This window comes from Phasianus colchicus, chromosome 1 (assembly GCF_987193195.1).
Source record: "Phasianus colchicus chromosome 1, bPhaCol1.hap1.1, whole genome shotgun sequence".
Classification (NCBI taxonomy): domain Eukaryota; kingdom Metazoa; phylum Chordata; class Aves; order Galliformes; family Phasianidae; genus Phasianus; species Phasianus colchicus.
The window spans coordinates 55,863,292-55,886,531 of record NC_143436.1 but is presented as its reverse complement, the minus strand read 5'-3'; the positions used below and the strand labels follow the sequence as shown (position 1 = coordinate 55,886,531).

General features: G+C 41.6%; 1 protein-coding gene across 2 annotated transcripts in view; it reads right to left on the bottom strand.

Annotated features, from left to right (window-relative positions):
- Positions 1-2,726: 2,726 nt before the first annotated feature.
- PAH (phenylalanine hydroxylase) overlaps positions 2,727-23,240 on the bottom strand; it is a 36,199-nt gene continuing 15,685 nt past the window's right edge. For both annotated transcript variants that reach the window (XM_031589738.2, XM_090143731.1), the window contains 10 exons: positions 17,944-18,032; positions 16,107-16,174; positions 12,692-12,888; positions 12,149-12,284; positions 10,631-10,700; positions 8,785-8,841; positions 7,704-7,799; positions 7,236-7,369; positions 3,964-4,079; positions 2,727-3,344 (listed from right to left, as the gene is read on the bottom strand). In XM_031589738.2, the coding sequence (XP_031445598.1) occupies positions 3,301-3,344; positions 3,964-4,079; positions 7,236-7,369; positions 7,704-7,799; positions 8,785-8,841; positions 10,631-10,700; positions 12,149-12,284; positions 12,692-12,888; positions 16,107-16,174; positions 17,944-18,032 (1,007 nt within the window). In that variant the 3' untranslated portion in view covers positions 2,727-3,300. The remainder of the gene's footprint in view (positions 3,345-3,963; positions 4,080-7,235; positions 7,370-7,703; positions 7,800-8,784; positions 8,842-10,630; positions 10,701-12,148; positions 12,285-12,691; positions 12,889-16,106; positions 16,175-17,943; positions 18,033-23,240) is intronic.

Here is a 23,240-nt window from a genome sequence, read left to right as displayed (position 1 = left end):
ATATCATGTGTGAGTTTGAAAGCATTCAGACTTGGACAGAGCTAACCTGTGTCTCCCATAGCTCAAATCAATGCATCCTTAAGAGCAAGAAATCAGGCAAAGATGGCAGGAGACATGGATTGTCTAGGAGCTTATGGAAAAAGAATATAGGAACATTTTCAGGGCATGCAAGGATGACACAAGGAAGGCTAAGTACTACTTGGAATTAAATCTGGTCAAGGGCAACAAAAAAGATTTCTTTAAGAATGTCAGGTGCAAAAAGAAAGGCTAGTGAAAATGTAGGCCCTCTGCTGAATGAGATGAGTGCTTTGAAAACAGAGGACACTAAGTAGGTGGAGTTACTGAACATCTTTTTTGCTTCAGTCTTTACTGCTAGTAAGTCCTCTCAGAAACCCCAGGTTCTGAAGATAGTCTTGGGAGAGGAAGACTTCCTTTTGGTTGAGGAGGATTTGATCAGAGATCTTTTAGGCAAATGACACATACAGATCCATGGGCCCGTATGGGATGCATCAGCAAGTGCTGAGGGAGCTGACAGAACTGACAGCATTTGATTGCCAAACCTCTTTCTATCATGAAAGATCATGGAAGAGAGGTGCCTGAGAAATGGTGGAAAATCAGTGTAACTCCAGTCTTCAAAAAGGATGAGAAGATGAACTCAGGAAACTACAGACCAGTCATCCTCACCTCCATCCCCCAGAAAGTAATGGAGCAGTTTATTCTGGATGTGATCTCCAAGCAAATAGAAGAAGGTTATTAGAAGCAGTCCACATGGGCTGTCCAAGGGGAAATCACACTTGACCAATCTAGTAGCTTTCTGTGCTGCCATGACCAGCTGAGTAGGTGATGGGAGAGCAGTGGATGTTGTCGACCTTGACATCAGCAAGACTTTTGACAGTCTTGCTCCTCATGGATAAGCTTAGAAAGTGTGAAATAGATGAGTGGATAGAGGTGGGAGTGAGAACTGGCTGACTGGCAGAGCATAGAGAGCTGTGATCAGTGGCACAGAGTCTAGCTGGAGGCCTGTAGCTAGCAGTGTTCCCCAGGGATTGCTACTGGGCCCAGTCTTGTTCAGTATCTTCATCAGTGAACTGAGTGAAGGGATTGAATGCACGCTCAGCAAGTTTGCTGATGAGCCAAAACTGAGAGGAATGGCTGACACATCAGAAGGTTGCGCTACTATTCAGCAAGACCTGGACAGGCTGGAGAGTTGGGCTGAGGGGATCCTGGTGAGATTCAACAAGGGCAAGTGAGAGTCCTGCACCTGGGGAGGAAAAACTGCATGTATCAGTACAGGTGAGGGGCTGACCTACTGAAAAGGAGCTCTGCGCAGAAGGATCTGAGTGTCCTGGTGGGCAACAGATTGGCCATGAGCCAGCAGTGTGCCCCTGTGGCCCAGAAGGTCAATGGCATCCCGGGGTGTATTACAAAGAACATGGCCAGCAGATAGTGGAAGGTGATCCTCCCTCTGTCCTCTGCCCTCCTGAGGCCACATCTGGAGTACTGTGCCCAGTTCTGGGCTTCCCAGTTCAAGAAAGATGGGAAACTTCTCAAGAGAGCCCAGTGAAGGATCACAGAGATGATGAAGGGCCTGGAGCATCTCCCTTATGAGGAAATGCTGAGAGCCAGGGACTGTTCAGCCTGGGGAAGACTGAGGGGGAATCTTATCAGTGCCTATAAATATCAAGGAATGTAGCCAGGATATTTTCAGCAGTGCCCAGTGACAGAACAAGGGGCAATGGCACAAACTGGAACATAGGAAGTTCCGTATAAACATGACAAAGAATTTCTTTTCTGTAAGAGGTACTGAAATGAGCTGCCCAGAGAGGTTGTGGAGTCTCTTTCTCTGGAGATATTCAAAACCTGCCTGGATGCTTTCCTGTGGAACCGACTGTAGGGAATATGCTTTAGCAGGGAGTTGGACTATATGATCTCCAGAGGTCCTTTCCAATACTTAGAATGCTGGTTTTGGGGATTCTAGACACAGATGCAAGAAGTTACAAGTTGGAAGGCTCTAATATTTTCATCTGCATTGTAAGAATCACTTCTTCTCCTGGTGGAGGAAGATACTGACATTGAGGATGAGTACTGATATCCATCTGGATTATGAATCTAAAACATTAGGAGAAACCTTGCTGCAGTTCTGATTCAAGTAGTCACCTTCAGAGGGTGAAGGCTACAGAATGTAGTCTTCATACCTCAGCCTTCCACAGTGGGTATCGAAAGAACTATCTTTTTAATCATGCTGAGTCAACTCTGAATCCACAATGTTACATAATAATATTACGACAGAGTTGTTACAGCTCTGAATCTGAGCTAATAATACATTGATGCACCACTAAAATCTTTACATTTTGTCTTGCTTGCCTATAGTAATGGCTTAGTGATCTCACATCCAACTACAAAAAGCCACACAGATGTGCTTTTAGGTAACTCTTCTCTGAAAAGGCTTTTTTTGTGAGTACAGTACTGAGGCATGGACTCCATGTTTTAGATAGGCAATGTCGGTGCCTTTCTGACATACTTCACTGTGCAAACCAGTGACACAACACAGCACACCAGTTCTTCGCCTGAAGAAACCATTTTGGGATTAGTGCTTGTGCAAATACAATATATTTTTGCATGGTGATAAATTTCTGTTAATGAAGCTGCAGCATACTTGCTGTCTTTTCCACTAGCATCTGTGCTTTTAATCAATGGCAACATCAAATTCTGAAGGAAAAAAATATATATATTATTTCAGGACAGAGGTGTTCATGTGTAAGAGAAGAGGTACAGTTTCACCAAGGGAAGTCATGGTTTACATGGCCAGGCAGCATGCAGACTACTGAAGCATATAGAGTTCAGCATTTCATGGGAAACATGCACAAATGTGAGGAACTGAGGGGAGAATGACTGTGAGAGGAAAAAAAGAAAAAAAAAAGATGGATTACTCTGTGTTGGTCATTACTATTCTGTTACTGGGCCAAGGGTGGTAATGCAGCCCCATGGTTGTAACAGGCCGTAGCACTGGATGGTTGAGATTTCCCCCTTCTGATAATTTTGTTACAATATATGTGGAGAGTTTCCCTAGATTCCCAGAACTAAGATTATTTTTATGCTTTAATGAGAAAAAAATGGATTAGTATCTGAAGGCCAAAAGAGGCAAGAGTTTCTTTCTCTGCTAATCTACTGATAATTAAGATATATGACATAGGCATGCAGTACACAGGAAGATAATAAACTGAAGCTAGGTGAAGACTGGCATTTTTGCACATGACTTCTTCTATGTAGCCAGTGATTTGCAAGAGCTACAGAAAATCTTCATTTGATCTTCTGGAGGGCATTGCAGAGGATCCCCATCTCACCTGTAAAGAAAATAATCAGACTAATTAGTCCTACAGCTAGCTGATTTCTAACATTTCTGTCTATATTTATATTGACAGTTATATTCATTCCCTGGGGGAGGAAAAAAAAAAAAAAGAAGAGTAAATAATTGCTGGACTGGACACATTAATGATGGTCATACTGGAATTTTCAGAGACAGCCCTTAACTTTCATTAGTCATACAAGGTTGGCTTGTAGAATCAGGAATGCTGATTCTTGGAAGCGTAGCCAATGTTAGGGAAAAAATATATCATGAGAAAACTAGAAACAAAAAAAAGGAATATATAAATAAGCCAAACTTCTCTTTTTTACCAAAAACAGCTAGAGGCACAGATCAGAAACCATTACAGAGCCTCTGAATTTTCCTAGGGCCTCCAGTTAAAATGGATATTTCAGATGTAACTAACTATAGTCAAGTGGAAATGCTATTTTGAAGGTTGTCTATATTTAGAAAGGAATTTTTGCACAATAAAAGAGATATCTGATGCTTGATCGTGGTCAAGCTCAGAGCACAAAAGGCAAAGACAAAATCTGTTTTGTGGTTACTATTTCTGATTTGAGCTTAGAGGTATTCCGACTAACAGATCCATAGTTCCTTACTGTTGATAGTGTCAGCTAAGTTCTTCAGCTGCTTTGCATTGTCCAAGACTTCGATCCTCTGGGTGTAGGGATTGTACCGAACAGAGAAAGGACGAGGGATTGTTTGGGCAAATTTCCTGAGGCAAAAATACAAAAATACACGCAAACATGAAAAGTTCCATTTTTCAGCAACTCTTCTCAGTTGGCATGTACATTTGCTAATGAGGGGAGGAAGCAACTGAAATTCCTGCTGAATGAGATGAGACACATAGTGTTCTGTAAAATGCTTGAATCTTCATTTGTTCTTGCCACCTCTAGTTTTTCCAGACAAATCTAATTATTCTACACTTCTGATACAGGACAGCTACATAGCTATCAGTATTTGCCAAACAGCAAGATCTCATTTTCCTTTCAGTAATGCAAAGTCCTGATCCGTGTCTACAATTTCTGGGAAAGCAAAGTCAAATATTATCATATTACATCATCCTGCAATATCAGGGAACAGGCAAACTTCTGGCATGGTTGGTAGTAGTTCCCAGGTCACTGAAAAATAAGAGATAGTCGGTGAAGTGAAGCTGCAGTTTTGCTGCCCTTATTCTCAGCTTTCTCTGCTGCAAAATAGTTAATTCCATGGCAGAAACATTAAGATTTAAGTATCTTGGGATAACACTAATTTGCATTACCACAGAATTGTAGAAGGGAGAACTGAGTGGGAAAAGATGGTCAGAGCTATTGTTCCAGGCTCTCTGCAGGACCCAGCAGGATACTGGTTTATATATCTGCTTCAGATTATTGAAGTTATTGCTGAAGGAGGAAAGAAAGCGAACAAGGGTTGATTTTGAAGCCTCACTGTATAGGCTGTGACTCAGCATGGTTAATCCCATATTCCCAGAACAGTGAAATATGTTGGATGCCACTTCTACATTGCTCCTCAGTTTAGCCCTAATTATTATCAGATAAGGCCATTGTTTCCAAGTTCAGTGTGAGCAGGCCACAAGGTGCGACAACAGAAAACAATTACGCTGGCTACAATGAAAGAATTTAGTATGGTCAGTTCAGCTTTTCTAAGTGAAGAAGTCCTCTTTAGAAGACAGTCTTCTTAAATCTCTGCTGCAAGTAAGATCCTTGTTAGAAGATGAATACCTCAGAAGATGAATTTCAGGTCAACCTCAGAAGTTTTCAGGGAGGTGTCCTATTACACACACACACACACACGTAACCCACCAACACAGGCACTGAAACAACACTTTCACCTCTAACCAGTTTTCCAATTCTATTTTTGAAACAAGTGAAAGAAGCAATAAAACCTATAGAGTAAGGAGTTTTCTATAGAGTAAGCCAGCATCTTTTTTTCGTTAGAGTAAGGCTTTCTCCTCAGATAGAGAGGTACACGGTGAAGATAGAAACTGTATTCAGAATGTTAATAGCATAATCCAGACAAGAAAGCTATCTTTTTCAAGTCCTGCCCCACAGAAAAAGGCAGGAGTAAAGGCTGCAGGTTAATGATGACTGAGGAAACAGTAGGGGAGATAGCAAGGAAGACCTAGCACCAGGGAGCCTGGAGCAGGTGAATGTCTTGGGTCTTGGTATGTGTTAATCTGCAAATAGGAGAAAGTGGAAGAGAGAAAGAAAAATAAAGAAGAGACAGCAGATCTGGGACAAGTCCCTGTATAGCATCTGCTGTGAAAGATTTATTGAGCGTGAACAAGATTAATCCCCAGATGCTTGGCTAATGTCCAGAAGGAATGTTGTTGTTGATACTGTTATTAAAGAAAAATAGAAATATTTCTGTGAGGTGGAACCCAAGCTGAACCCCAGGTGCAGTCTGAGCCAGTTCTGTTTCAAGAACCAGAACTGAAACTGGACTTCTGCTTCAAAGTCTTGTACTGGAACTGAATTTGTATTTGAATCACAGATGACTGAAAGATTTATTAAGTAGCCCTGTAGGCTTGTAAACACACTGTTCATAACAAGCTGGAGGCTCTGTATTGAGCCTAACAACAGAGGCCTCAGGATTGGGGTTATTACGTTTGCTGCTAGTTTCATTTAGTTGTAATATCAGTTGTCTAATGACCGTGTAGCTATTAACCGATTTATCACAGTTTAATTCTGAAAAATTCTGTTTTATAATGCTTAGTGTTAGTAATTTTTATACAGGCAGAAATATCAAGTAGTTATGCTGTACAGAGTGAATTAAGTCAAACCCTAAAGTATGATGTAACATAAAGGACTATTAGAGGTCTGATAAATGAGGCCTAAGGGCATGAGGGTAAGATAGGATAGAATGGGATGGGTTAGGATAGGGTAGGATAGGATAGGGTAGGGTAGGGTAGGGTAGGGTAGGGTAGGGTAGGGTAGGGTAGGGTAGGGTAGGGTAGGGTAGGGTAGGGTAGGGTAGGGTAGGGTGGGATGGGATGGGATGGGATGGGATGGGATGGGATGGGATGGGATGGGATGGGATGGGATGGAACAGGCTAGGGGAGGGTATGGTAGGGTAGATGATGCTGTGGTCCCTAGGCTATCAGCAGTTCCTGCTGATCAGGTGTTCATAGTAACTTAGGAGCTGAGGGAAAACAAAAAATAGACAAACTCAAAGAACTCACAGGTACAATTTGAGATGAGAAAAAAGAAACAAAAAAGATGTAAAGCATGTTAGAAAAGATAACAGTGACTACGAACTAAAGAGGAAGAAAGGAAATGTAACCATATTTCTCGTCCTCAGGAAAGAGAGGAAGAAATACTATATACTAGCATCACAGTCTTGCTCTGAAGACCTCAGGAGATGCTGATAACTTGAGAGCTCCATCCCCTACCCCCAGACTAAAACTGTTGACTTTAAGACACAAAAGAAAGTGTAAGGGTGAACATAAGTTGAAAATAAAAGGGAAAAGACAAGACAAGAAAATTTGTTTTAGTAACAAAGTTTAACTATATTATTGTTAAATAAACTTGTTTTGCCTTAATTTGCTAGCTTTGACCCTTAGTGTTATTATCATTGCAATTGGACTATTAATCCGGGTTCTTGTTTTTAGTTTTTAGTTTTTTGTTTTTAAATATATTTTGGTTAAACAGACGAAACTCTTAATTAGACCAACCATAAGTTCTTGGCTTCATATACCTATGGCTTTATTACCTATGAGAAGATTTTGAGTGGAACAACTATTTAGACTCTTAGAGCATTGTACAACTATTTCTCAAACCATTTCTGTCATACCAATACCTGTTACAACAATGAGATCTGTTGCATTTGCAGTGGATAAGGAATTGGGCTATATATGGAATGATTGGCTTACCTTAGCTTTTCCTTTGCATCATTAAAACTTTCAGCAACAAAGTAGATAGGCTGGAACTCAGTAACAGAGTAATTCTGCACAGAAGTGTTCTCCAGGACAAGAGGCCGAATCTCAGGCTTACTTGATAAACAGTACTATGAACAAAAAGGTAAGAAATCCGTTTCAGTTAAAAAGTGCTTTAATTTGTTAAGAAAGACAGAGCTCCTGAATACCACCCTGTTTTACAGATGAAAGACCTGCTGCTGTGGAATACCAGTCATCTGGTAACTTAATAGGGAAGAAGCAACTATAAGACAGTTCTATGTAAATACACTGACACATTAATTAGATAGAACTCTTCAACAAAATATAACATTATATACTACGAAGTATGAAGCAAAATAAGGATCTAAAGACAGCCAGAAGATATTTTAAATACCCAGGCATGAACTGTATATCATGACTGAAATATTGTTTTAAAGAACATACCTGCAGCTCCCCAAATGAAGACAGCAGCCCAGCACCATATGCCTTTAGTGAATCTCCTTCCTTACATAGTCCAAACTCAACAGTAAACCAATAAACCTAGCAAGAAAATTATATGGGATATGATTCCTTGACCAGAAATGACAGGTACACATCATTAATTTGAATGCCTTTAGAATTTGCATTTCTATTTAAAATGTTGCCATATATCAAACAACAAATGTATAAATACAGGAAATGTCCTCACAGATTGAAATTTTTCTGAGAGGGCCATGCTAGACTCAGTGTGTCTGCAAATACAATTCCCTGACAAACAGTGTTGTGCTTTACTGTGCTTACAGTTGTCAGCAGAGCAGAGACAATGAAAACATAGCAATAAAATTTCATTTTGGCTGGCCAACCCAGCTGAAGTTTGAACCTTTGATGATAGAAGTATGTTTCCTGTTTTACTCAGAGGGTGTCTGGCTGCAGCAGCACAGAAGAAATGAGCTGTTATAGCAGTAGTAGACCCTAGTGCCCCACTCAACTTTTTGCTCTGTCACTATATATTTGAAGGAACACTCACTCTCACTCAAATAAGACCTCCTTCATCTATCAAAACCAGCAAAGATAATGCAGCACTCTGCCCAGATGATTTGGCACTGGTGACGCTAATCTTATATGCATATCCTGATGCGGAGTCACAATTCTCCCAGTGCAGGATTCGGATGGATCACTGACTGCAGAGGACATTATCTGCTTGGCAGGGTAGAAGAAAAGAGACCCCAGCAGATAGAAGAGTTACTGAAGCTGTCTTCCAAAATTTCCCAGGGGCATGTAGTAACACTCAGTCTCTTCTTGCCCAATGTTTGTAATGATGAAAGACTTGACCAACCCTCTGTTTTTAATCAGAAGTGTCACTTGGAATAAGAGGTGCCAAAGCTATTCTCCTTTAGTGCAACTGTTTCAGGGTGAGGTTTTCCAATCATGGACTTCACTCTGTTTTCATTCAACTCTATGGGAGTTCTATCAGTGACCTCAGTGGCAGCAGAATTAAAACAACACAGGGTGCCTTGGAGAACTGAGCTCTCATTTATTAAATTACCGTAGCAAGTTTCTCGATGAAATCATCTGGAGCTCCCAGAGATGCCAGTCCAATTTCCTGCAACAATAAACCATTATTCTTCAAGTCATTTATTGCAAACATTCTTCCTGTCTTGTCTTATGTAATTTCTCCCATTTTAAATGTTACCATCTCATACTACCACACACAAATGTTTACAGGACATGTTCATATCATGCAGCATCAATTTTAAAGCAGAAATCTCTCCAGAAATGAACAAAAGAGTTTTGTCTAAGTGTCATTTATGAGGCACAACTCTTTAAGTCTGCTTCAAAACCCATTGAGGTCAAACAAAATTTTCATCAAGCCTACAGTGCATACCAAAGAGAATGATAGTCAAAGGGAGATAAATCAATCACATCCATACACCTTAAATATTTATCTCTACTTCAATGTGTCCTTACCACAAGAGCTTTCTTGCAGACTTGAAAGAGAGGTGTGTTTGTTTGGGTTTTTTTTGTTGTTTCTTTTTTTCCAAAAGTTAGGGCATGATTTGAAAAAGCTGGCTCATACCTTAGCAGCTGATGGAAACTTTCCTAGGAAGCATGCAATATCTGAATTCAGAAGACAACCATGCAAGACTGCATAATAACCAGGTATCTTTCTCAGTTTACTCCAGGGTGAAATGAACATCAAGAATTCATCATTCTCAGGCCTCCACACACCAAAAGCATTGGAACAGCTATTGCCATGGTAAATTCTAGTAAGCCGAAGGGCAGTCTAGGACTTATCTTGAAGGAAATTCTGGCAAAGGCCTTTCCTGAGAGCAAAACTGAACTACATCAAATTAACTACATCAAATCAACTTCTGTTCTGTGAGCAAGATGTTACATCAAGGTTGTTATCCCTTGCCTCCATCTTTCTGTCCTTCTGACCTTCCATTCTCTATCCTTCTTTCTCTACTTCCTTTCTCTTTGTCTTCCTTTCCTTACATTTCTTTTTTCTTCTAACTTTCTGTCTATGCCTTTCTGTTTTTTCTTGTTTTATGGTAAGATGCAGCTAAAAGTTTACTTCTTCCCTGAGGTTTGGCTTCTTTTCCAGTCATGTTAGCACTATGAAAGGGAAAACTTTTCCCAGACTTTTTCCACACACACAAGCAAGACAATTCCTCACTTTATATCTCTGCGATAGCTTCCTTTGAAAAAGAATCTTCACTTTCTTTAGTGTTTGAACTACAGAATGAATTGATAACACACATGACTCATGATCCATTCAACTCTTCCCAGAAGTATCAGCATCTACAAAGAAGGTGAATTTTTCAAAAAGGGCTTGCCTGTAAAAAGCAACCCACAAAAGACAGACATTTGGGGTGTGGGCACATAAGATCATCTATATGATTTGTGTCTAGATTTCAGTAAGTTACAACTGACAGCTTACATGGCATCAGCTGTACTTTCATACAGTTTCAGCCAGGAGCATAGCAATGTACTCTCTTGTGTTCTGGTTTGATTCTTCACAACTCTTTAGAACCTACTACCTGTGGATATTTGTAATTTCAATACCTATCAATTATGAACTAAATCTTCACATTCAGATGGCCAAAAAGGAAGGAAAATAATTAACATCATTTGTTTGAAAGGGAGACTCAGCTGACTACATCCATACTTGAACAGTAACCTTGAAGGTGAATTTTCCATCATCCTATCCTATTTCATCCCATCCCATATCATCCCATCCTGTCCCATGTCATCCCATACCATGTCATGCCGTGCCATAACATGCCATCCCATCCTATTCTATTCTTCATGGCTCTTGGTTTGTCCTATTAATTACCTAGTCTATGATGGGATGTCAGTTTTAAAAATAGTATAAATACTAAGTAACTTACCTGGGAAAACTGAGCAAAACTGGGATCAGCAAAAAGAGGTACATGTCCTAGTAGCTCATGGCAAATATCACTGCAGGAAAATATGACATGTAGGTAAACTTAATTTAGGAAATGCACTCCTATGAGCAAATAATGCTCAGGAATCTTGGAATAAATTTTTCCTGAGATGAGATGGTTTGCACTCCTATGGCTTTTCAGTGGTTTTATCATACATCAGTCAAAGGAAGGATATGTTATTTGTTTGTCATGGAAGGAAATAATGCTTCCAACTGTCCAATTCCTCAGCTCAGAAAAACCAAGGAAGAAATCACCTCACCAAAGGGAACATGAACTATTCTGTCCCAGGGGCAGGAAACAGCTTTAGATGAAGCTCATGCTACAGGCAGCTCAGAAGCTCAGCCCCAGTCACTGTTTAGGCATAGAACCCCCCCACTGAAAGATGGGAGCTCTCAGTTCCTCAAGTGAAACTGTTTTCATCACAATTTGAACAAGCAGCTGGCATGTTTGGGGAAGAACTTACCTGCACACTACTAGATTCCTGAAAGACAGAGAAGGAGTTTGATGAGACAAGAAGTGAAAAGGAGTGAAATACTCCCAAGAGGCCAAGGTCTGTGCAAGATGTTTACAGAACAGGCACCTGAAGAGCAGGCATTCAAGGAGATGCATGGCCAGGAAAACTGGGTTCTGCCAGACCAACTCAACAAGAATGGAATTGGGAATGTCAGACACCAGGGTCTCAGAGGGAAAAATACCAACTAAGATGTGAAATATGTAATTCACTGCACCCCCCCAGAGACAGAACACAAGATTCATAGGAACTGCATAACAACAGGGGTTGGCACTGAGGCTTTCCACTGCACCATTTGCCCCAGTTTGCCTAGACATTTTGTGAAGAGATGCGAACAAAACATTTCAGTGTAGCTTTTTGCAGGATGGGAACAGGGTGAGGAGAAGCAGGGAGGAAAATTATAAGAATAAGGAATGAAAAAATGGGGAGGAAAGGAAGGTTGTGGAAAGAAGTAGAGAGCAAAGAAACAGTGAGGGAGGGTCAGAAGAGCTACAGTAATATGAAGCAGAGGAAGAAGAGAACTTACTTGAATACACTAAAGTGGAAATGGACAACGGACAGTGACAGAGAGAAAAAATGTAAAACTTTAATATAAAACTTGCCACCAGAAACTTGCTTGCACCATGTTGAACCACTTCTGCATTAGATTTCATACTACTGCTTTGGGTGTTAATAGGTAAGCCAAATGTTTTTGTACACTGCTTTCTCACCTTCCAGCCACCATGTAAGCATCTTTTCAGTTAGCAAAACTGTCTGATAAATCCCAGAAGAACTTTCAGAAGTGGATACAACTTACTAAAAAGACTAGAAACCTTCAGTGTTTTCAGAAGAGCAGTCACTTGGCTGTTCTCCATTAGATCTGTTCCCATGAGTGCTCTGGAGTCCTGCATAGTTATAATCAGTTGGCCTGACCCTACAGTTTTACTTACTTTCTATGCCAAAATACTTACGGCTCTGGTGTGTACATAGGTTTGGATGCATGGCGAATATACTGTGTAGAGTGAAATACTCGGAATGCCAGTCCAGCCAAGAAATCCCGAGAGGAGAGCAAGCCTGCAACAGGACGCAGGCGAAATCCAGTGCAGGCTGAAAGGGCAAAAAACATGGCATGTCAAAAGCACCTAGGATGCTTTGTCTATCCTTACCCGGACACCCTGCAGTAAAAGAACATTTTTAATTGCTTTCTTTGCTCTAACTATGTTAAACAGAATTTAACTGGAAAAGAGCAGGGAATTTTCTGTCCATGTGTACCACCATCATAACATCTGAGCATCTGTACCACTGTACTTCTGAAACATTTAGAGAGTGATATGAGACAGCCTAAATTATGTGACCAAGTGCTCACAGAAAGTCTCTGTGAAAGCATCACCCCCACAAACATTTGTGTTTGGCAGGTTTGTTTTGTTTTGTTTCTTCCCCTTTTTTTTTTTTTTTTTTTTTTTTAATGAGGTTTTTTCATTTGTCTTTTTTTTGTTTTAACAATTCAAACGTACTCTGCAAGAACTTTGAAACATCTTCAAGCTGGGGAATGTTATCCTCCCGGTAGCCACAGTACTTCTCCAGCAGTGGGAAGACATGGTTGTGTTCATAACAAGCATGAGTTGGATAGAGATTCTTCAGCTCTCTGAAGACAGTGCCCCAAGTTTTCTTTTCTTCTTCCGTATAGGTAACTCGAGGAATAGGTTGACCACTGAAAAAAAAAAAAAGATGCACTCAATAGGAGTGAAAGAGAAATTGTCCAGTGCCACCAGCATCCCACCCAGGAACTTTCCATGGGCTGGCCAGGACTACAGTTGCAGGAAGGAAGGCACCTTGACTCTGACTTGCAGGTGCCAAACAAGCTTCACTTGTTCCTACACAATGGCTGGGAACAACTCACTGAACTCAGATGAGAACTGAGATCTTCTTCGGCTTAGAGAAAGGAAGGCTCTGGGAAGACCTCATTGTGACCTTCCAATACTTGAAGGAAGCATATAAACAGGAGAGGGAATTGCTGTTTACGGGGGTGGATAGTGACAGGACAAGGGGGAATGGTTTTAAACTAAGAAAGAAGAAATTTAGTTTAGATATTAGGAGGAAGTTTTTTGTTCAGAGGGCGGTGACACACTGGAACAGGTTGCCCAAGGAGGCTGTGGATGCCCCATCCCTGGAGACATTCAAGGCCAGGCTGGATGTGGTTCTGGGCAGCCTGGTCTGGTGGTGGGTGACCCTGCACATAGCAAGGGGGTTGAAACTAGATGATCTTTGAGGTCCTTTTAAACCCAGGCCATTCTATGATTCTATGAGAAACAAGTCTTTAGTCCACTTCTTGCACTACAGTGATGCCAACAAATTAGTGCTTATTTGTTTTTCTGAAATGTTCTTTTAAAAATATGAACTGGTTGATTATTTCAGTTTCTTTCCATTACCAGGTGTGGAACAGCTGTTTAATTTCTTGCTCTAATGCACACAACATTAATTGTCTTTGTTGAAACAGGGAAACGATCAGCTCCAGAAAATTCTGCTTAGTGGGGGTCAGAGAAACTCTGGGGTGGGCTTTATGCTACAACAGGTGCAGACTTCAGCTAGTTTGACTTTTTTATTGTAACACGTAATTTTGAGTCAAATCCCACCCTCAGGCTTCCATGTACTTAGCTCATGTTGAAGCTAGCAGGTATTAAGACAATCACAAGCAATGTGTTTTGACCTCCTGTGAATAGTCAATTCCTTACAATAATGATAGGGCCATAGGTGAATCCAACAGCTTTGAAAAATCAAAGGGTTTTAAGTAACTTAATAGGGTTAACATCACTGCTGGAGTAATACTGGAGCTTTCCAAGCCCCAGAGACCCATTGTTAACTCTTGATGACACGCCACCATCCCACTCTCTCATTTTTCCCTTCAGCCTCAGGGCAGCTGCACTGGAGCACCATCATTTTCTGCACCTCTGTATCAGCCCTCCTTGATCTGTGGAGCTTTAAACATCAGGTTGGATTATGAATCTTGCTGGGGGATTTTTGTTTCTATAGAATTTCTAAGTAATTCTCAGACACCTTCCTGGGCAACAGGGGGAAGATATGGCTTTAAAATCTTTCAAATTTCAATTTAAAATTTGCAGGGATCCACAGAGACAGAAGCAAAGGAAGACAGAAGGAAGAAGGCAGGCTGAGAAAAGCAGAAACAAGTCAGGGAGATGAGGCATTCAATGAAAATGAATGGTAAAAGTACCAAGAAAGAAGGCAAAAGAACACGGGCAGAGAGCAGAAAATGCAACAAAGAACACGAAACGGCAGGACAAAAGAAAAGAAAATAATCACAGAAGAGGGGGCACATAAGAAGATTAAATTGATAAGGGAAATAAAAGTATGAGAAAACTGACCAAAAACTCACCTCACCTTTGTAACTGACATTACAAGCTAAGCATCTTTGCCTTTTCAGATACTTCCCACAGTGCCTCATAGCTTTAGTTGTTCCTCGCCTCCTGCCTGCTTCTCCATGCTCCTATCCCTCCATGCAGTGGACACCCCCTTGGCCTCTACTGTCCTGCTGCAGACCCTGAAAGACATCTGCCAGGTGAAGCACCCAGATCAAGTACACTATTTGGGCCTTCATGACTCAGCATCCAAAGCCATGAAAAAAACACATCTTTCTTCAAGACCCAGAACCCCAAATGTGGGTTTTCACATACTGCTCATTGCCCTATAGCTGAAAGATCTTATTGAAAAGCCCAAGAATTGTGCATAAAAGGTGCTTTTTGGAAATAGGTTCTAGCCTGTAGAGGCTCCAAAGTGTCTGTGAATCTGGATAACAGGCTAACTAGTAATTAGTTACATCTTGGAATATAACGATTTCATCTCCCTAAGCGGGTTTCGGGTAGAATATAGGAGTGGAGGCAGAGAGTAGAATATGAACTCATTTTCATTTTATTTCAGTGTAGGATATGATGAAAGCCTGCGAACTAGAGACCAGAATTTGCTGTCTGCTAACTGAGAAAGTTAAATCTTCTATGGGATACTTATAAATGGAAACTAAATCCATCTAAATTTGGCCACAAAGCCTTATTCAATTTTTCTAGCCATAAATTGGACTTCTGACTTTTTTCACCTGGCTTTTTTTTCACTTTACATCAATTAGGCCAATTATTTCTCTCATTTTATGATTGCATTATAAGCTTTTTGGCTCAGGAATTATCTTTTCATCACAGTTCTATCTGAAGTAGAGCTCTAAATGTACAACATATGTTACCTTATCGTTTGCAATCACAATTTTTTACCAGTCTCAGCAAGAATCAGACCAAATAGTACTGATGTAAATGTGTGAGTGGCTCTGGGAACAGAATTCTATCTCCTCCAGATTTGATCACTGAAAGCAATCAAGCAAGCCTGTTCTAACTGAATTTATCATCTCTATTCATTCATTTTTCTTGGGAAATTAGAGCCCAAACTGCTGATTGCAGCTGGGTCAGACAAGATAAAAGTAGAGTATCAGGCGCTGGATTAGCATCAGAACCATAAGTTATTCATTATTTTAATAGTGCATGCAGCTCCTGCTTTAATGTAAATGATAGGCTCTCCTCCCCCAGCCCTGGTTTAATGAGAAGAATACCAGAAACAGCTTTATTCAATGCTCAGGTCTTTGTAGTAGCAACTGAGTCTGCTGTTCAATTAGACAACAAAGCCAGAGATAAGGGGTGCTGTGGGGAAAGAGGATAGGCAATGTTCTCAGCTGAACATGTGCCTGCAACAATTTACTTTTGTTTTCCTGCAATTTGACGATAAATGCATGAACAGGAATATTTAAACATACAAAAAAGAAAAACCAGCAGAGGCAGGATTCTTGTGAAAGATAACAGGGCTCAGAGCAGGGACAGAACGCCATAGAAGGCAGGAGACATGGGCTTGCTTTCTGCCTGCACGTTGAGCACTCACTGTCTGTAGTTGTAGGCAATGTCTGCAAACTCCTTCCTCCGGGCCCGGTACACAGGATCTTTGAATCCCTAAAGAGAAACAGCAATGATGGGTAAATGCAGGTGATGAAGAGCTTTTCTTCTGCTGAGAGCATGGCTGGTCCGAGGAGCAGTGAGCTTCCAGGGAGCCCCAGAAGTACAGGATTTAATCACTATACAGAATGTCTATTAGACTTTGTGGTTAGCAGTTTGACCTTTGCAGCTAATCATCTGTCTGATCAGAGTTAAGAAATACAATTTCTAAATCTTCTACTGGGATAACCATTCTCCTATCCTAGTGTGACACTTATGTAGGATGTAAGTTCCTCAGGGCTAGGAGTGTCTTCATCACCTCCAGTGATGTCCTTCCCAGATAGAAGAAATATCTATGAGGCAAACAGCAGTAACTTCATGGGCACTGCCGGAGTTCATGAATGCCTTTCTCAGACATGCATGGTGTGACAGGACTGAGGGACCATGAAACACAACCAGGTACAGGAGAGAGCTGAGGTAGAGCACCGATTGAAGAGCACCAGTCAAATAAAGGCCAACAGTGGCATAAAAAACACTGTCTCAGATTAACATGGTATAGATGTATTTGCGGTCAAATCTCATACTTAAGTACTAAAATACCAAAGGCTTTTTTAATTTCTCTCTATATTCTGTATGTTGCTATGTCTATTAACCTAGAAGTTGTCTTCTTTCTTAAGTACTCCCTAAATAATTCTAGGAACTGAAGCAAAGCTGTTCATTCCTTTCAACATCTATGTTTTTGTTTCTTTCTTTGAATACAGTCTTGGTCTATTCCCACATGACACATGAGGGGGCCATTGGCTCAGTGTATCTCCTTTCATTCTGCCTTTCATATGACTGCACCGAGTATCATGAATCATTGTATATGATACATAACACCTCTCAAATTAAGCAATAGGTAGTGAATGACTAATCACCTCATCTCAATTAAACTAATAGCAGCAATTTCTGTTGCGCTGCATGTAATTTATTTATAATCATCCTATCTCAATTAAAGTAATAGCAGCAATTTCTTTTGCACTGCATAAAACTCGGTGTGTATTGACAAATGAAAATAAGTTGTTTGCTTGGAGAAGAAGTAAAAGCAGCAAGTATTCTTCTATTTGGAAGAGCTGAAAAAATGTTCAGCTAAGCCAGTGAGTAAAACTATCTAACTCTACCACTTTAACCATGACCTTTTGAAAAAGGAACCTTGTCTTTTTTTGTGTCTCATGAAACAAGAGTCATGACAAATTTAACAACTACATCACAATGCTCTAAGTTCAATTGTTTGTTTGTGATATTAGATTTAAAAACACTCTTCCTACCTCCAGGCTGTTATACACTGCTTCTGAAGATTTTGTTGTTAGTGATTCATAAACTGAGTCTCAAGTCAGCGTATCAGAGCCATATGGGAAAACCAGGTGTGCCTGTGGTGGCCTTCAGCTTGATGAAGTCTGTGATTCTTCAAGTCTGCTGGTATTTGCTTAAACTAAAGCAACTTTGGGGTTGCTCTACTTCATAGAAGGGAATGAGCAGATTCTAGCTCTAGAAATATGGCTCCTCTCTTGTTTGTCTAGCATTAGGTGGAATGGTTGGTGGCCCTGCGTGTGGCAGGGGGGTTGGAGATTCATGATCCTTGAGGTCCCTTCCAACCCTGGCAATTCTGTGATTCTGTGATTCTGTGAAACCTTGAAACTTAGTCTACTGTATTTGTCTTAAAGCAGAGCAAATGCAAATGAGAGAAACATCTATCCAAATAACTAGAAACGTGGACAAAAAAAAATCAACTAAGTTCTTTTTCTTACAGGATGGTCAGCATCCAGCTCCGCTCCATAACTTAGGATCTGATTGGCAAATCTGTCCAGCTCCTGAATACTTCTTGGGAACCACGGCACTGCAAAGTAGAAGAGAAACAGAGGCTTTAGGCTTCTTTGTTGGTTGGTTTTGGGCCTCCTTCTTGTCTATCCATCTCTTAAGCACAAATATAAAGAAACACATGTAAGGATCCAATGTCTTCAGACTTCCTTTCCTTGCAGTAGAAGGCAACAGAAAACCCTGCAAATGGTGTTGAATTTGTGGCTGTTCTGCACTGTGGGAAAAATACAGAGCATCAGGAAAGTCCAGCCCTTGGCACAGAGCTAGCTTGTGATGTTTATGATTTTCTGTTTATTATTCTGGTTTCTTGGCTTACCAAAACATAGGAATTTTTCCAGACTGCCCTTGCTTTCACAGTAGCTCAAATCAACTGTTTCAAAGGAATGCCTTCTGAAAATCTCTTTCTAAGACTTACTTGGTGGCCTCACTTAGGCTTGGATGCCAAAATAAAATGATAAATGGCACTCTGATACCTCAAACTAGCATTGTATTACTGCACTCATTATACAATAATGTATTCATTTAATTAAAATTCTGGGCCTGGTTCTTCATTGCCTTGTAACTCACATTCTATACACGTTTCCTGCAGTGCAGCCAGGATATGAAATAGGACCACACTGACTACATGGCATGCAATGCCCCTGTGGCCTTCCATTTACAGAAGGTCATAAGATGGAGGGCAAGGAAGAACAATGGGACTTTCCAGATGTGATGTGCTCAGACAAGGGAAAGTGGAAAGCAAATGTCTTCAGATCAATTGAGCTACAAGGAGGGGCTCACTGTAAGGCTCATGGAACAGACCAAACCTTTGGAGCCATGGCTATGTTCACCTCAGCAGAAAGAGGCCTGGCACATATGCACACTGGCTGTGCTAGGCTGTGATCCCTCTTCTACCTCTTCTAGGAGGGTTTGGCTGCACACCAAGACGTGGGTACCCTTGTCAGTCATTTGTGGGCCTGCCCCTCTCCCCTTCCCCCTGCAATGCTGAGATGGGGAAGTTTGATGAAGGGAGTGCAGAGACTAGGCCTGTTCCTTTCCCTCGTCCCATCAGCACACCGGGCAGAGCATCCTTATGTAACTCCTCTAGGTACCACTAGAAGCTACTAGTGGTAGCTTCAGCTGCCACTTGCTTAGTGTTCCCTCCAGCTGCTCCGTTCTTACGTATTAGGAACTTTGACACAAGCTGTCTGTCTTTTTCCTTTTCCCATGCCTTCCTTCTCCTTTTCCACTGAAATAACACCTTTTTTTCCATGGTATCCTTTGCTAGCGCTTCCATCTCTGTCATTCTCAAGGAAGTAAAGCCTGCTCAGGTGAGCAGTATCAGTGCAGGTTAAACATACCCTGGTACTTCCCCAGCAACTCACCGAATTCAGCAGTGGGCCACTGAGGGCTTTCCTGAGTCAGAGGCTACAGACATGCTTGAATTTAACAGCATCGGAGGAACTTTTCTTCACAAATACAAGTAACTGTTCTTTTAATCCACGTACGAATTTATCTCTGATGCATTGAGCTCTATCATTTTATTACATGTGATATTCCTATCCCTGTTCCCTCTCATCATTTTTCTGGGCACTGCTTCCAGTTCTACTCTGCTTTTTCTGAGGGTCAGGGACAACAGGTCCATGTAATGATGTATTCCATTCTCAGGCCCTATACTCATGTCCCATATGCTCTCCATTCCACATACAAGTCAAATTGACAGATACTGAGGATAATACCACTTCAGAGTCTGTTGTTCCAAGCTCAAGATCTCTCAGCTGCTGCTCTATCAGTAAAATGTCAGCTGTGTATTTTGCAACTTTCTTGCATGAACAGGGTCACTTGTTCAGACAGAACCTTGAGAACATCACTCTGTGTGGCTTCACTCAGCTGGGAGCACTGCACTCAGCCACACTCCCCATCTGATTTCAAGTTTTGTGCCAAATTCACCTGATCACAGGAAAAGGCCCCCTTTAGAGGAGGGGTGGTGGAGAGGGAGGCTTTTTCCATCTTTAGGGACAGAGCCTCTGAGGATTCTGTTGGCAGCTGCTATGTGAGTTCCCGCAGTGCCTTGCTGACACGGATCATCCTGGCTCCTAATAGACCACCAAAGGGATAAGAGGATCATGCTGCCTCCAGGACTATTCAGCCTTGCTTTTGTGGTGCTGGATTTCTGAGAGGCACCTGCGCAGATCGGCCAGAGCAACATAAGTCACTTTTTGGATGGCCACGGCTTGGCTGCATGCAGATCTCTCACACCCTCTGACCTGGTGTCCCACAACCATCTTGACTCTGTCCATGCAGCTCCTGGCTCTGGCCAGCCTGACTCCAACCAGCATTTCTACTGAGTCCCATTTCAAGCTGCACACCTTCTGCTTTGCCCTAACAGACAGGCTTGAACGAGACACTAGATGGCAGCAGCAGTCCCAGAAGATCTGCTCTAAGTGACTGCTGGGTTTACTACTCGCTGGTTTGTTTCCCCAGAAATGCTTTCACCTTGTTGTTTGGTGCCCCTTAAGTTAAACCAGCTGGGGGAAATGACTAGAAGGAGTTATACTGAATCCTAGAGAGGAGTCAGTACTGTCTTTTAACGTATTAGGGGTGAGTCCACCCAGCCATCCTGCCCTATGTTTTATACAACCAGCAGGACATGGCATTTATCTCCCAGCTCTGCCACTGCCTTTTGCATGGTGTGGGTAGGGGACTGCCACACTGTTTTGTACTTCAGGCTCCCTAGTGTTAGAAGAGCTGAAACCCCACTATCACAATCCTGACAATTGCTTTGGGATTAGGCACTGGGAAAAAAAAAAAAAAAGGAAAGACCAATGGGACTGAGGTTTGCAGTGGAAATCTGTAGGGATTTGCTGCCTTGTTTCAGAAAGGGTAAGGTGGGCACGGTTTGAATCATTCCAACTTCAAGAAGTGATAAAATGTGTATAATAATGACTTGCATTCATTAAACACATTTTATTCACAGCTTTCCCTGGGTACATGGTGCAGGGATTGTGATGAATTGTACGGCAGATTGATGCCCAAGGCTGATGCAATGACAGTCTCTGACATGTAGATAGGTAGCTTACTTTTCCCCTACACAGGCACAGCATCTTATCTTTTAGGTGCACAGTCACTGTAGCTACCAGACCTATTCTCTGTCCCCCCCCTCACACCTGCCATACACTAACAGTAGCTCAAGGCGAGCTGCTCTGGTTGAAAGCTCAACCAGTAGGCTCTAGAAGAGGAATCCTGTTGATGCTCTGGGTTATTTGCATCAGCATAAACTGTTGTTAAGTTCTGAACGTTCTCAAGCACTTGTGGTAACAATAATTAAAGGTGCTGAACACAGCCCTGGTGCAGCCACACCACCTAATCCATACAGCTCCAGCAACAGGCACCAGGGTGCAGAAGTACCTCTGCATGGCTGTGGTATGCTGGGATGCTGTCCCCAAGCCCTCAAGCAACTATCAAATCAAATTATCCCCTGATGAATCTGCCCCATATTTTGTTTGCGACAGCCTCCTCCAGCCCCGTTGCCAGACTCACTGTCTGTCTGCACAGCCATTAACAAATACCCAGAGCAAGCTGTTGCAACACTGGCCCTCTGTGAAGGTCCGAGGAGCAAATGTGGGCTGATCAGTAATAAATATTGATTTGTCTGTAAGTGAAACAGCGGCATTTATGGGATGGTGCTGGACACCCAAGTGGTGACCAAATTACCATGGGGTCAAATGCTTAGCAGAATGCTAATAAGCCATTTGTATGAGGGGCAGCAAAGCAGGGACAGCAAGGACTTCTGCAGAACTCTTCCATTTGGATCATTGTGAAGAGGGTCAAAGACAGGTCTATGCAATTTATAGCAGTTCGAGGCCCAGGTTTAGCCCTTTTTTAAACAGCCCCAAATGCTTTGGCCAGCCTCAGGGTTCAGCAAACAAGGCCCCTACAGAACATCAGCCTCCAGACTGTCTCAGAAATGCAATAAATTGTCTGCATTTCCCTAATGCAGCAACAGAATAATATTTAATTCTTTTTATTCATAGGGTCTAAGAGGTCTGCAGATACCCATCTTGTTTCCAAAAAGAGCCATTAAGAGAAACACTGTTCACAACAAATCTTTCCATTTCTACAAAGGCTGTTTGGCCCAGTGACTGCTATCCCATCTCATCTGGAGCTTGAAAACTATTGCTGCATTCATGGCATTTTGCTGGTCTGCTCTCAGATGACATTACACTGTTGATCCAAACCCACTATTTGTTACTTTTTGGTGTATAAAGGGGTAACTAAAACTGCCTTTTGCCTTTATGAGAGTAAAGACCCTAAAAACAATTAGAATGTCCAGATTAAAAAAGATCATAATAATCACAGATCAAAATAAAAACACTGAATCTTTCATTTATACTCTGTCCAATAAAGCACATGCATGTGTTTAATACTCAGCTATTGAAAAGAGGACTGTAATTTTTTTCCAACTCTCCATAAAACACTGCCCTCAGAGCAGCACTACTGCTTACTATGGGAAACTGAGTGAAAGAGGGGCTTTTCTGCTCAAATCATGAGCATGAGCAATGTGAATCCTTACAAAGGAAGGGCTAAGAGCAACTACAAGCAATGGTGAAAGAATCAATCTCATGGGACTGTGGATTGGGTCTGGGAGAAAACATTCCCAGCTTTACCTGTCAACTGAGAAGAGTGTGACAATATACCCATGAGCCATATGCTTGATATTTTGCTCCCTGGAGGTGTATCACTCTCATTCTGTGCTCTGGGAATAAAATTTCAAAAAAGCACATCTGCAGGTTGTGACCAGATTTGCCAGGAGGATGCATACTTTTGAAAAGCAGTCTGACCTAAAAGGCACCACAAGGCCTATTAATTGTTAATGTCATCAGAAATAAAGGACTACATTTTACCACTCTTCCTACAGCACAGTATGCTCCATTTCAGTCTGCCCTTGTAGCTGCCTCAGCAGAGAATTTGCCACCCACAGTTCAACCCCTAAGCAGTGCTTCTTTGACCTTTCAGATGTGGCTCTTTAGGGATTTCAGTTTGACTGGATCCTCACTGCTCATGAGAGAAGTTGAAATTTGAAGAAGAAAAGAAAAAGGGAAAAAAGCAAGGAGAAATATCAGTCTTCCCTTCTTTCCTTGGCAGTAAGTTGCTCCCAGTTTATACTATTTCTCAGTTATTAGAACTAAGGAACAAACACAAGTTATCCTCCCAAAAGGAAGGGGATCAATTTCCTTTCTGCAGCACT